The 12,247-nt window shown below is 55.9% G+C and overlaps 1 protein-coding gene across 4 annotated transcripts in view; it reads left to right on the forward strand.

Moving 5' to 3' along the window:
* MTHFR (methylenetetrahydrofolate reductase) overlaps positions 1–12,247 on the forward strand; it is a 16,568-nt gene continuing 4,321 nt past the window's right edge. Inside the window, exons 1-11 of one of the 4 annotated variants that reach the window (XM_011000845.3) lie at positions 1–141; positions 2,524–2,769; positions 3,920–4,158; positions 5,004–5,114; positions 7,533–7,726; positions 8,456–8,706; positions 9,002–9,136; positions 9,326–9,506; positions 9,765–9,947; positions 10,939–11,040; positions 11,856–11,975. In XM_011000845.3, the coding sequence (XP_010999147.1) occupies positions 2,537–2,769; positions 3,920–4,158; positions 5,004–5,114; positions 7,533–7,726; positions 8,456–8,706; positions 9,002–9,136; positions 9,326–9,506; positions 9,765–9,947; positions 10,939–11,040; positions 11,856–11,975 (1,749 nt within the window). In that variant the 5' untranslated portion in view covers positions 1–141; positions 2,524–2,536. Of the gene's footprint in view, positions 142–2,062; positions 2,247–2,523; positions 2,770–3,919; positions 4,159–5,003; positions 5,115–7,532; positions 7,727–8,455; positions 8,707–9,001; positions 9,137–9,325; positions 9,507–9,764; positions 9,948–10,938; positions 11,041–11,855; positions 11,976–12,247 lie in introns of those variants that run through there. The other 3 variants (XM_011000846.3, XM_011000844.3, XM_031464072.2) reach the window with 3 other exon arrangements.

Consider the following 12,247-nt stretch of genomic DNA (forward strand, 5'->3'; position numbering starts at 1 on the left):
CCTCGGCAACCTGACACCTGCGCCTCGCCGCCCACAGGCTCGCCCCGCCCCTCCGCAGGCGCCCCGCCCCCTCCGCTGGTGCCCCCAGAGCGGCCAAGCAGCTGCCACCTGCGCGCTCTCTGAGTCATCCGCGACCCGAAGGTGAGTGATGGCGAGGCATGGGGTCGCCGGGAAGAGAGACCGGGGAGTTGAGGACCACCCACCCGGACCTCTTGCCTGTGAGCGGGGAGCAGTGGAAGCTGGCCCAACCTCTCTGCGGGCGCGCGACCTCCGCGGGCCTATTGTAACCCCTACCCCCGCGACCCCCAACCCTGAAGCAAAGACTCGCTTTGGGCTTCCGGTCCTGGATCTCAGGGTTGAGGTGGCTCGGAGACAGGGGCGGTGACCTGGTGCCCCGGGACCGGGCCTGGGCCCTCGTTTCCGCCCCCGCCCATGACCCAGTGACCTGGTGACTTGATTTGCGGCCCACGAGCCACCTGGGCCAGAGGCGTCTCTTCGGCTCGAGCCCTTTAAACCTGCCTTCTCGCCGAGCACCTGGAGAGGAGCCTTGGGCCGCTAGCACTGCTATCCCGGCACGCACTGCATCGGGCCGCACACAGGTGCACACCCGAACCTTGCTGGGAGTGGTGGGCTCCGTATTTCCCCACTGCTCGGTGCTTGGCACTGATTAAGTGCTCAGTAAATGGCAGAGGGTTGTTTTGAGAAAGTAACAACAGTGCCTGGCCCGTTGGCCGGCAGTGAGTACTGGCTATTAGTTGCTACTGTGTGCCAGGCACTGGGGTACCATAGGCAGAATACCTGGCCCTGGTCTCAGCGAGCTGGGAAGAGGGAGGGGAGACAAATCTGTGAACCCACAGTTACAACCCAGGGTGCTACGGGAGCCCAGCTTAAAGTGAGTAAGTGGTAGCACGTGAAAAAGTTTGAAAGAAGGCCAGTGCCTGGCACATACTAGGAACGCAGTAAGTCTTTATGGAAAAAATGAAAGAGCAGATAGTTTGTAGGGGTCCAGCCTCCTCCCCACTCTCTTGGCTTTGTTCCAGCAGACAAATAATGAGGCTCTCTCTTGAATTCCGGAGAAAGGCCAGCTAGGCTGACCTTGACACTCTCCCCTTTCTCACTCCTGATGTTCATCCCCACGGAGAAACTGGAATTTGGGGTCAGAATCAAAATGAGCATTCCTAGGAGTAGAAAGCAAAGTCTGGTGTCAACTCCGTGGCTTTGGATGTACCAGTGTGTGTTATGTGCACTTGTATGTTTTAGTAAGAGAGAAGCAACAGATCTCATCAGTTTCTCGAGAGCCTAGGACCCCAAAATGGTTAAGAACACCAGCTTAGCAGTGGACATTCCCTGAAAGGCATGAACTTGGCCTGGTTGTCCCTCTAATGCTCCAAAGTCGCCAGATACCCAATTTTCACCACTGGGTGTTTGCACCTTGTTGTGCGAGAGTAGTGTTTTGTTTTAAAGCTTTTGTCTGATTTTCTCCACCAAACTGCCCAGTGGCATGGTGCCCCTGCGGGCCTGCCTGTGGTTGCCATGGCTCAGGGCCTCAGCTCTGGTAGCTGTGCAGTCACTATAATTACTTTAACCGACTTCAGTGGTGTATGTAGGAACAGCCCGGAAGGCAGGCACAGGCCGGACAGCCCTTGTTCTGAACTGGACATAAATTCACGCCCTTATTGAACCTGGGTCTCGCTACTTTTGGAACCCAGCCAATGTCAAATTCTTACCCATGATATGGTCTTTTTGGAGTAGCACAAACTCAGGAGAAATCTGGCTGCTTTGTCAAGCCCTCACCCCTTCCATCCTTCATGCATGCAAACTGTTCCTACTAATAGATGTACCAGGCAGGGCCAGGCCAAGCTGTTCCTTCTTCAGAGAGTGATCCAGTGACCCTGAACATCTGTTGGCCTCATCTCCACCCAAACCCTGCGGTGTCCAGCTCCGCGTCCCCCTCCTTCCTTCCCCCTTCTACAACTAGAGCCTCAGCCCTCCCTCTTGCCTAGAAGCCTTGCCCCCGCCCCCTTGCGCCTCCGGCCCCAGCTCCAGCTCCGGGCTCTTCCTTTGTCACAGCTCCGCCCAGTCGGACACACCCGTTTCTTCCCCAGAGGTCTGGGGTCTGAGTCTAAACTGGCAGAGATGGACCGGCCAAAACCCAGGGTCCCCGCAGTGGGGCCCTGCTGCCCCTCCCGAGGAATGCGGGCCTCGGAGGCCGGCAGCGCGAGGTTCTCTGTGCCACCCTGCATCAGGTAGCAGTCACGGAGGCTCCCTGGGCTGAAGGAGCATGTTTCTGTGCTGGGTGGGGGCTGTCTATGTGGAGTCAGGCAGCGACGGAGGGCAAAGCTTGGAGCGAGGCAGCGCAGACGGCGGTAACTGTGGCGTGCAGAGCCACGGGGCGGGGGCATCGTCACCGTTACCCCCGCCGGTCTTCTTCCTGCCTGGAAATGCATCATCTCTCACTTGACCCTGCCGCGCTGGGCTCTTGGCTGCCTGCCGTCTCACGCCCCCCGCCCTCACCCCGTGCAGCAGGAACTCGGCCATGGTGAATGAACCCAGAGGGAATGGTGGCCCCAACCCCCGCTCGGAGGGCAGCAGCAGTGGCAGCGAGAGCTCCAAGGAGAGTTCGAGGTGTTCCACCCCGGGGCTGGACCCTGAGCGGCATGAGAAACTCAAGGAGAAGATGAAGCGGAGGATGGAATCTGGCGACAAGTGGTTCTCCCTGGAATTCTTCCCTCCTCGAACTGCTCAGGGCGCAGTCAATCTCATCTCAAGGTGAGCTGATATAAGATTAAGGAATAGGGCCAGACTGGGGGGTGGGGGCAGGAGGAAAAGGTGAGCTGTCAGTCCCAAGGCAGGGCTGCACTTTGACCCGGCAGAAAAAGGCAGCCACAGGGATTGGGAAAAAGCAAAGCCAGGGTAGATCCTTTGATTTGCAGCTTCTGTTGCCTGTAAAAGTCCCTTCAAACACCTGAAATTTTTAGACACACTCTTCAAAGAGTTAAAAATGTTAATTCTCTCAGACTGCATTCTTTGGCAGAACTTGGGGCTAGATCTTGAGTAGAGTTTAAGAAGTGACAAAACAGCAGCTTGGAGAACATTTTCAGCAAGTTAGGAATTTGGATTGTGCCTCTTGAGATCTAGAAATGCCAGCTGGATTCCATTAGCATTTTATGAATCACAGTTCATTTTTTTAAAGTTGATGCTTTTTATCACTTGCACTTCTCACGTGTCGCTCCCAAGGCTGTGAAGTTTAAAGGCACAAAGATGTTCAAATGCACAGTGTTCTAGCATATAACATAGCGCATGTGCACAGGCGTGGCTCTCAATTCTAGTTCGGGAAGTGCGTCCTTGCTCCGCAGGACTCCCGGCTGCTGCATCAGGACTGGGGGGCAGCATGAAAGAAACTTGTGTCTCCTGACCCTCTCTGTCCCTGGAATCAGGCCCTGCTTGCCACTCTCAGGGAACTCTTCACCATCAAAATGCCTTAACTCACCCGAGATAATAAATGTGCAAGCACTTTGAAAAGTCCAAATTGCTGCTCTCCCACACAATGGTTTCCTTGTCGTTGTGGACTGTCTTCATCACAAGAGAAATCATAATAATGGCACATTGATTGCATGTTCACTGTGTACCCAGCAGTGTTCTAAGAGCCATGGAGCCACGTATCACGATACGCTCGGTGTCATTATGAAGTAGGCACTGTCCTCTGCCATAGTGTAGAAATGAGGAAACTGAGGCTCAGAGAAATTAAGTAATTCTCCCAAGATCACACAGCTAATGACTAGCAAAGCCAGGATATGACTGCAGGTCAGTCTGATTCCAACCTGACTTGTGATGCTTCTCTGACTCCCAGACCCCATGAGAAGGTGGCAAATGGTGGTGCGCCCCCAGGAGCCCCTCTTCAGAAAGAAATTCCCTGCAGGTTTGACCGGATGGGGGCAGGTGGGCCCCTCTTCATAGATGTGACCTGGCACCCAGCAGGGGACCCTGGCTCAGACAAGGAGACCTCCTCCATGGTGATCGCCAGCACCGCTGTGAATTACTGTGGCCTGGAGACCATCCTGCACATGACCTGCTGCCATCAGAGCCGGGAGGAGATCACGGGCCATCTGCACAAGGCCAAGCAGCTGGGCCTGAAAAACATCTTGGCACTGAGGGGAGGTGTGGAGCCAGCACTCTACTCTCTGGGGTCTTGCCTTCCCAGAGACTTCTTCTGTCCCTGGAATGGTCCTTTACTTTTCTCCGGGTCCCGCACTGAGTACACTCGGCCCCACCCCTGCCAGTAGCATCAGTAGGCATCATGGGTCGGGCGTACCAAGGGCGACACGCAGATGGAGCCACCTCTTGACTTCTTGACCTCGCAGGAGGAGTTCAGGCCTGACTACAGCTAGTGCTTGATAACCCTCTGGCCTGACTGTACCCAGCTTAATCGACCACTGGCTGCAGCCAGCTTTTGAGCCAGTCAGAGAGCTCGGTTCTGCCATGAGTCCCAGGACTGAGAATAGCAGGTTATGCCTCTGGCACCTGCTGTCATTGGGCCACACAAGTGTGGGAAGCTGGATCCTGCTGTGCGGGAACCCGTGGCTTCATGCTCCCCACAGCAGAGACCACTTCTCACTTGAGTAGAAGATTCTCCCGGGAGGCAAAGGTTCCCAGGGAGTGGGAGAGCGAGCAGTGGGTTTGGGTGAGGGGGCCTGGACACACCTAGGTTTGAGTAGGGACGGGCTCTCCAATGCTCCAGGCTGAATGGAGAGCACTGTTCCCTGTCCACCACTGCCAGCACAGTGCCCGCCGAGGTGGTACTCGGTGAGTGTTTGACGGGCTGGCTGCTGTCTTCCCTCCCACTGTTTACTGAGTGCTGTGCCAGCAGGCAGAGACACTAACTTAAATAATATGAACGCTCTGCCTCCGAGGAGCTCATGGTCCTGGGTGTAGGGTAGGGAGAAGGAACAGAGAGGCGACCTGGAGATTGGGTGAGACCCAGCACTGTGACCTCAACCCTGCAGACCCCATAGGTGACCAGTGGGAAGAGGAGGAAGGAGGCTTCAACTATGCCGCAGACTTGGTGAAGCACATCCGAGGCGAGTTTGGTGACTACTTTGACATCTGTGTGGCAGGTGAGTGGCCGGGGCCTCCCAGTGGGTGGGGACAGAGAGCCCGCCGGTGTTCAGCTCAGGACCTGGTCACCCAGGCACCACAGGCCTGCGCCTGCGCAGGGTGGGGGCGGTGCAGAGGTGAATTAAACAGTGTCTGGCCTCTCGTTCTGCCATCCGATACCCTCCGGGGCAGGCTGTCACCCCTTAAGTTTTTGTTCCTCTGCCTTTCCTTGCTGTTAGCCTACTTCCCAGCCCTATTTTTCTTTAAACCAAAGAGGTATATTTATTAAGATTCTGGGTACGGGGAATCTCAGGACAAGTTCAGGAAGTGGCATCAGACCTCATTAAGCGCTGGAACCAGGGGGCAGTTAGATTCCAAGGCCCTTCCTCATTCTCTCTGGGGCCCCAGGGCCCCCATCTCTGCCTCCCGCTGCTCCCTGCTTCATCCAGTAGACCTGATATGTACGCTTCTCCTGTCCCTGATGTGTACACACATGACCCACCGCCTGCTCTGAACTGTCACCCAGACTGATCGACAGGTCTCAGTGGCAATTCCAAATTCTCAGCTCAACTCTGGTTCCTTCAGCTATAGCCAAGGGGCAAGGCTCACTGGCTAGAAGCAGATGGGGTGGCCTTTCCTCTTGCCCCACTCATAGGAGCTGGGCCTTCAGCTTCTCAGATGGGGGCTTGAGTGTCATCGGTGAGATCGCATGTGCCAGGGACACAGGAAATCTGGGGATTAATTTGACACATCATCTTGGCATGACAGTTTTTCTCAGATATTTTGGGGAAAATCATATTTTTTAATTAAAATAAACATGGTTACATTATAGAGTAGCAAATCAAAGTGATCTGAATTTTTGAAAAATAAGCCATGTGGCTTTAAGGAAATTACTTGCTTTGGGGACTTTGGGCTGAGTCCACTCTTCTCAGTGTTGAGAAGGGGGTGTTGAGGTGATGAGTCTGGGAGGCCCAGAGGAGGAGTTAGGAACTCAAGTGTCGTTGCTCGCACGGCCGCAAGACAGTTAGTTGACTGGGGAGTGTGCCCGTGTGCAGTGGGCATTGGATCGGTGACGAGGGAAAACCAGCAGAGCTGGGAGCTACAGTTGCCGGGAGGTTTGGCGCTTTGCTTCTGGTAAAGTGGGTGAGAAAGAGGACCAGTGGATTAGATAGCACCACGCTGGCCGTGATGATACAAGAATATGGTAAAACTGAGCAAAATCTAAATGAAAGCAATTACTGGGTTTGTTGGGTACTGCTGAGGTTTGAGAGAGTTTCAGCCATTAAAACCTCTGTTTCTGAAGTTCTTGCTGGAAAAATAGCCTTGTTACTGAAAGTGGGAAATTGTGGTGTTTAATTCCACCCCCTTAAACCTGAAACAATAGTTTTCATATCCATTTTTGATGACTCGGGATTTCTTAAGGATGAAACTGCCTTATCACAACAACAAAGCAGCTTGGCTTCCTAACAGCGTGGGTTTAGATCTGCCGCCTTCCTGGCTTGGGGGTCCTTGCCCTGGACTCAGGCTGGGGAAGCCAGCGCTTGGCCTGGAGTTTCATTAAGGCCTCTGGTCTCCTGTGCAAGTAGGACCCCTAGTGAGTTCAGTCATTTAGGGAAGTGGTCATCCAGTTCCTGGAGCTAGTGAGGAACCTAAGGGACGTCTGGTCCCGCCTCCCAGGCATTCTGGAATTCCATCTTCAGCACCCCTGGCATCCTGGCATCCCGGCACTGGGTGGGTCCCCAGCCTCAGGTTTTCACAGTCCAGGAGTTAGTTACTTTGTGGGGCTGGTGGTTCCATTGTCAGGCAGCTCTCTGAAACTGATCCTAATTCTGCCATCAGAGCAACGCGGAATCTGACTTATAAGGAACTTGACAAAGGTGAATCCTTTGTCCCGGCGGCAGACCTTTGGGCATTTAGGAATAGCTACCACGTTCTGCCTGTCCTTTTCTTCAAGCAGAACACCTCCACTCTCTTCACTTCTTCCTGTGTGACATGGTTTGTGACTTTGTGCTGTCTTAGACCCCTGCGTAATTTTAATGTTAAATTAAAAGCACTGTTTTAACCCAGTGCCTAGAGTCAAGCCCATTACCCCACGGCTGCCTAGCCAGTGTGAAGGTAGTGTTTTCTGTTTTCCACACAGAGTGAAGGCCTGCTTGGCCTGGCTGGTTGCGAGGGGCATGAGGCAGGACAGTGTGGGGATTTGGGGGCAGTCTCCCCGCCACTCTTGGGAGGGTGGCTCTAAGCCAGCTCTCCCCAGGAGTCAGCTGCAGGGCGAGAGGGCCCATCAGATGAGCCCAGCCATCACCGCTTCAGCCTGCCCATGCCGAGGGGTTGGAAGGGACACGTCCGGGGCTCTCTGTTCCCAGCTCTCTGGTTCCTTCATCATTCACCTTGAGCAGGTGGAGCCCCCCTCTCTCTACTGCCATCCCTATCGGCAGGTTATCCCAAAGGCCACCCCGATGCAGAGAGCTTTGAAGCAGACCTGATGCACCTGAAGGAGAAGGTGGCTGCAGGGGCCGACTTCATCATCACCCAGCTGTTCTTTGAGGCTGACACATTCTTCCGCTTCTTTAAAGCTTGCTCTGAGATGGGCATCACCTGCCCCATCCTCCCTGGAATCTTCCCCATTCAGGTGAGGGTCCCTGGTGGACTAACAGACTCCCTCCTCCTCCAGCCCCCCCCCCCCCCCCCCCCGTCCTAGCACAGGCCAGGGCCCTGGGGTGACGTGCCGAGTCCAGGCCAAAGTCCTTCTTTAATACTCATTAGATGGTCGTCAGGCAGATGCTTAGTCCTTGCAAAATGTTGTCTTACAGCCCCATGTTGATGACCTCTGATGTCCCCACCAAAATAGCAACAGTACCTGATGGAGGGGCTTACTGATAAGTGACACTAAAAGGGATTGTTACTCTTGTAAATTTTGGTTAAATCAATGTTTCCCAAACTTGGCTGTCACCAGAATCATTTAATAAGCTTTTTCAAAAGATGGATTTCCAGATTCCATGCCTAGAAGTTCTGATTTAGTAGATCTGAGGTGGGGCCTGGGATTTTGTACATTACTTCTTAAGTTTTGCAGGTGATTCTGGTGATCGCTGAGGCTTGGGAACCACTGGCTTAGATGGCCACTATGTTATTAATAAATATTCTAGGGGCTAAAGGGCTGGCTCTGACCAGAGACAGGAATGCTGTTCTCTGCAGAGCAGGAAAAGCTGGCCTAGAGAAGGGTATTCGTACAGGGTGGTCTGACTTTCCTGGGTCTCTCTGTGTCATGTGACAGAGGCCAGGCGACCTGGTGGGGGATAGGTATTTGGGGTGAGAGACAGGCTGGGAGATGGCACCCACAGCCCCCTCGTGTCTCGCGCAGGGCTACCACTCCCTCCGGCAGCTTGTGAAGCTGTCCAAGCTGGAGGTGCCGCAGCAGATCAAGGACGTGATTGAGCCAATCAAGGACAATGACGCCGCCATCCGCAACTATGGCATTGAGCAGGCCGTGAGCCTGTGCCGGGAGCTTCTGGAAAGTGGCCTGGTGCCAGGCCTGCACTTCTACACCCTCAACCGTGAGGTGGCCACCATGGAGGTTCTGAAGCGTCTGGGCATGTGGATCGAGGATCCCAGGTGAGGCCAGTGGCCCCAAATTCAGACCTGGGAGCCACAGAGGAGAGTCAGGAGGACAGGGATGTCAGAGAGAAGTCACAGAAAGAGTTCGCTGAGCAGTGCTGGCCGCCGCAGGGGGCACAGAGGGATGTCTGTGCCAGGGCTAGCGGCACCCTTAGGGCTCCAGTCTCAGTGGGAACTCCATGCCCGGCTTGGCATTTCTGAGTCAGATGGAAGAACCCAGGCTCAGCAGTGCTCCCTCTGCCCTGCTCCCGCTGGCCAGTCCCTGACCCTTTCTGTCTCCATTCTCACCCAGACGTCCCCTGCCCTGGGCCATCAGTGCCCACCCCAAGCGCCGGGAGGAAGACGTCCGTCCCATCTTCTGGGCCTCCAGACCAAAGAGTTACATTTACCGCACCCAGGAGTGGGATGAATTCCCCAACGGTCGCTGGTGAGCACCTACGGACAATCATGGACAATCCATCGCAAAAGAACTATTTCTTGGGAGGAGGGAAGCAGATCCTGGTTGAGTCCATGGAGTCCTGGTTGAGGAATGGTCCCCGGGGCAGGTAGAGGCTACTGTCTGTCAGGAGCCCAAGGTCAGGAGTGCGCCTTGACCCCCGGGCACCTCCTCTGCCAGGGGCAATTCCTCCTCTCCAGCCTTTGGGGAGCTGAAGGACTACTACCTCTTCTACCTGAAGAGCAAGTCCCCGAAGGAAGAGCTGCTGAAGATGTGGGGGAAGGAGCTGACCAGTGAAGAAAGCGTCTTCGAAGTCTTTGTGCGCTACCTCTCAGGGGAGCCCAACCAGGACGGCTATAAAGTGAGTGCTGCTGGGATGGGAGTCCTGCCTGCGTCCCCTCGCCCTGTGGGCCAGACCGTGGGGCCATGACCACCTACCCGGGGCCTCGTCTCTGTCTCTGGACGTGGCGCCTCAGCAGAGGGAGAAGGGTGAGTTGGGGAGTCCTGGCCTGGGGTGCCCAGAAGGGGCTGCTGGAGGCAGAGACGGGCTGGCTCTCTGACAGGGAGGGACCCAGGGTGCCAGATTGGATCATTGCCCAGCGCCGCTCACCCTCCTTAGGTGACTTGCCTGCCCTGGAATGACGAGCCCCTGGCGGCTGAGACCAGCCTGATGAAGGAGGAGCTGCTGCGAGTGAACCGGCGGGGCATCCTCACCATCAACTCCCAGCCCAACATCAACGGGAAGCCGTCCTCCGACCCCATCGTGGGCTGGGGCCCCAGCGGGGGCTATGTCTTCCAGAAGGTCTGGCATGGGTGCACAGGGCTACCCCTCCTCGACTGACACCCGGGGTTCCCCAGGGAAGGGGACAGAGCAGCCTTCCTCTCTGGGGGCTCTTTATTCTGAGCAGCAGTGGATCAGAGCAGACAGGAGCTCAGGCTCTGAGTCAGACAGACCTGGGCAGGCTGGTCACTTGACCGCACTGAGCCTTGGCTTTCTCTTCTGTAAAATGGGTATATGTCACATGATGTTCTGGGGATGAAACATGACAAAGCACGTAAAGTGCTTAGGACATGGGAAGCATTCATTGGCTGGGAGCGATTAATACTGTTCCTTGTGGGTCTCTTGCTCCTAGGGCTGCTGGAGTGAAAATTACATTCTGAACTAAAGCCCGAGGGCTGTGGAGTTAGAAAGACGTGGGTTTGAGCACCGGCTCTGCTGTTTACCGTCAGTGCAGACAAGTTGCTCAACTTCCCTGAACTTAGTTTCCTCGTCTGTAAAATGGGACTAACAGTGCCCACCATGTAGTTTTATGAGTGTTATATCAAATGAATTTAAATAAATCCAGCTTAATCCCTGACAGACAGGTGGTACTGGGGAAGCCCTCCTCATCAATGTCACCACCTGGTGGGTGGGGGGTGTCGGGTGTCAGGCCTCTCTTGCTTTACTTGCCAAACGGCCCCTGTACAGCTTCTGAAATGACTTCTCCATGGAAACTTCCCCAGTTGGACGAAGGGTGGCAGATGTCCCTTAGACCTGTCCAGATCGAGGAATCACATACCTGCTCCCCTGGCTTTGCTTATGTATTTGCTGACTCCACCACCAGCTAGTGGCCACGGGCTAGTCCCGATGCCTTAAGTGTCCTGCCACGCAGGTCCATGTCAGTGCCTCCCTGGGACGGTCAGGAGGGCTGGCGTCCAGTGTTTCTGAGCACATGGCATACCCTGCAGCACCCAGAGAAGGCGCCCAGCGGGGACTGGGGGGTCCTTTGATAGCGCCTGGCTCTCTCCCGCAGGCCTACTTAGAGTTCTTCACTTCCCGAGAGACGACGGAAGCACTTTTACAGGTGCTGAAAAAGTACGAGCTGCGGGTTAATTACCACATTGTGGACGTGAAGGTAAGCAAGCTCCGGGTCCAGCTGTGCCCAGCAGGGCCAGGGCACCAGGGTTTACTCCTCCGCTCAGCAGTCACAGAGCGCCCAGCCGGCCAGGCATTGTGCCAGACAGAGCCGGGCCCCTGCCCACCAGAGCCCCCAGCCTAGAGACGGAGGCCATCCGTGGATAATGACAGATGGTGTGAGCAGTTGTCCTTCATAATGATCAGGTTCACCATGGGGAGCCAGGGGAGGGACGTCTAACTTGGGAGGTCAGAGGAGGTGTTCAGAGGGGTCCTGTGTGGCCTGAATCTTTAAGGACAAGGAGGAGAAGGGCGTTCCAGGGAAAGGGCAAAGGGTGGGCAAAGGCATCGCTGCTGAGTGGGGTCAGAGTGCTCAGCCGGGGCCAGGTCCTCAGGGGTCTCAACTGTCCTGCTTGGAATTGGGGTTTTCCCCTGAAGGCAAGTGGGAGCCTTTCCCAGCAGTGGAGTGACTTTCATGTTTGATTTTAGGCAGGTTCCAGGGGACAGCGTGTGGGTAACAGGGCCAGGGGAGGTTAGAGTCAGCAGTCCCTGTGGAAGGTTGAATAGCAGAGAGAGGCCCGGCTGGGCGGGACACGAGGGGAGAGGCTGGAGCGGAGTGAGCGGAGCCACTGGCCGCAGAGCTGGTTGGAGCGTAGGAAGAGAAGGGAAAGCCCAGGAAGGCCTCTGGGTTTCTGGCCGGCGGGGCGAGCAGCGCCGCTCACAGGGCCACCAAGCCAGAGGGCACAGGGCGGAGCGCGCTCCCGGCAGGGGACCGCAGCTGTCTGTGCCCCGGGTCTGCTCTCACCCCCGCCCCAGGGCGAAAACATCACCAACGCCCCTGAGCTGCAGCCCAACGCCGTCACTTGGGGCATCTTCCCTGGGCGAGAGATCATCCAGCCCACGGTGGTGGATCCAGTCAGCTTCATGTTCTGGAAGGTAAGGGTTTGGGGAGCAGGCCTGCCCCGCCCACCTCCAGAGCCTTGCGCAGGCAGTGTCGCTGGGTATCACTGAGGGTGTGGCCAAAGGCCGCACTCCCCAGGGCTGTCAGTGCCCTGACTCTGACCGATGGAGATTACTTCTGGACTAGGGGGTGGGAGGTGGCACTGGCGGCGGGCCAGGTTCTGTTTTTGGAAACGTCCTGTTGGGCGGCAGCAGGGACCCTTGGGGTGCTGAGCGTGGAGCCCTGACCCAGGGTCAGCCTGTTAACC

This window comes from Camelus dromedarius, chromosome 14 (genome assembly GCF_036321535.1).
Source record: "Camelus dromedarius isolate mCamDro1 chromosome 14, mCamDro1.pat, whole genome shotgun sequence".
NCBI lineage: Eukaryota > Metazoa > Chordata > Mammalia > Artiodactyla > Camelidae > Camelus > Camelus dromedarius.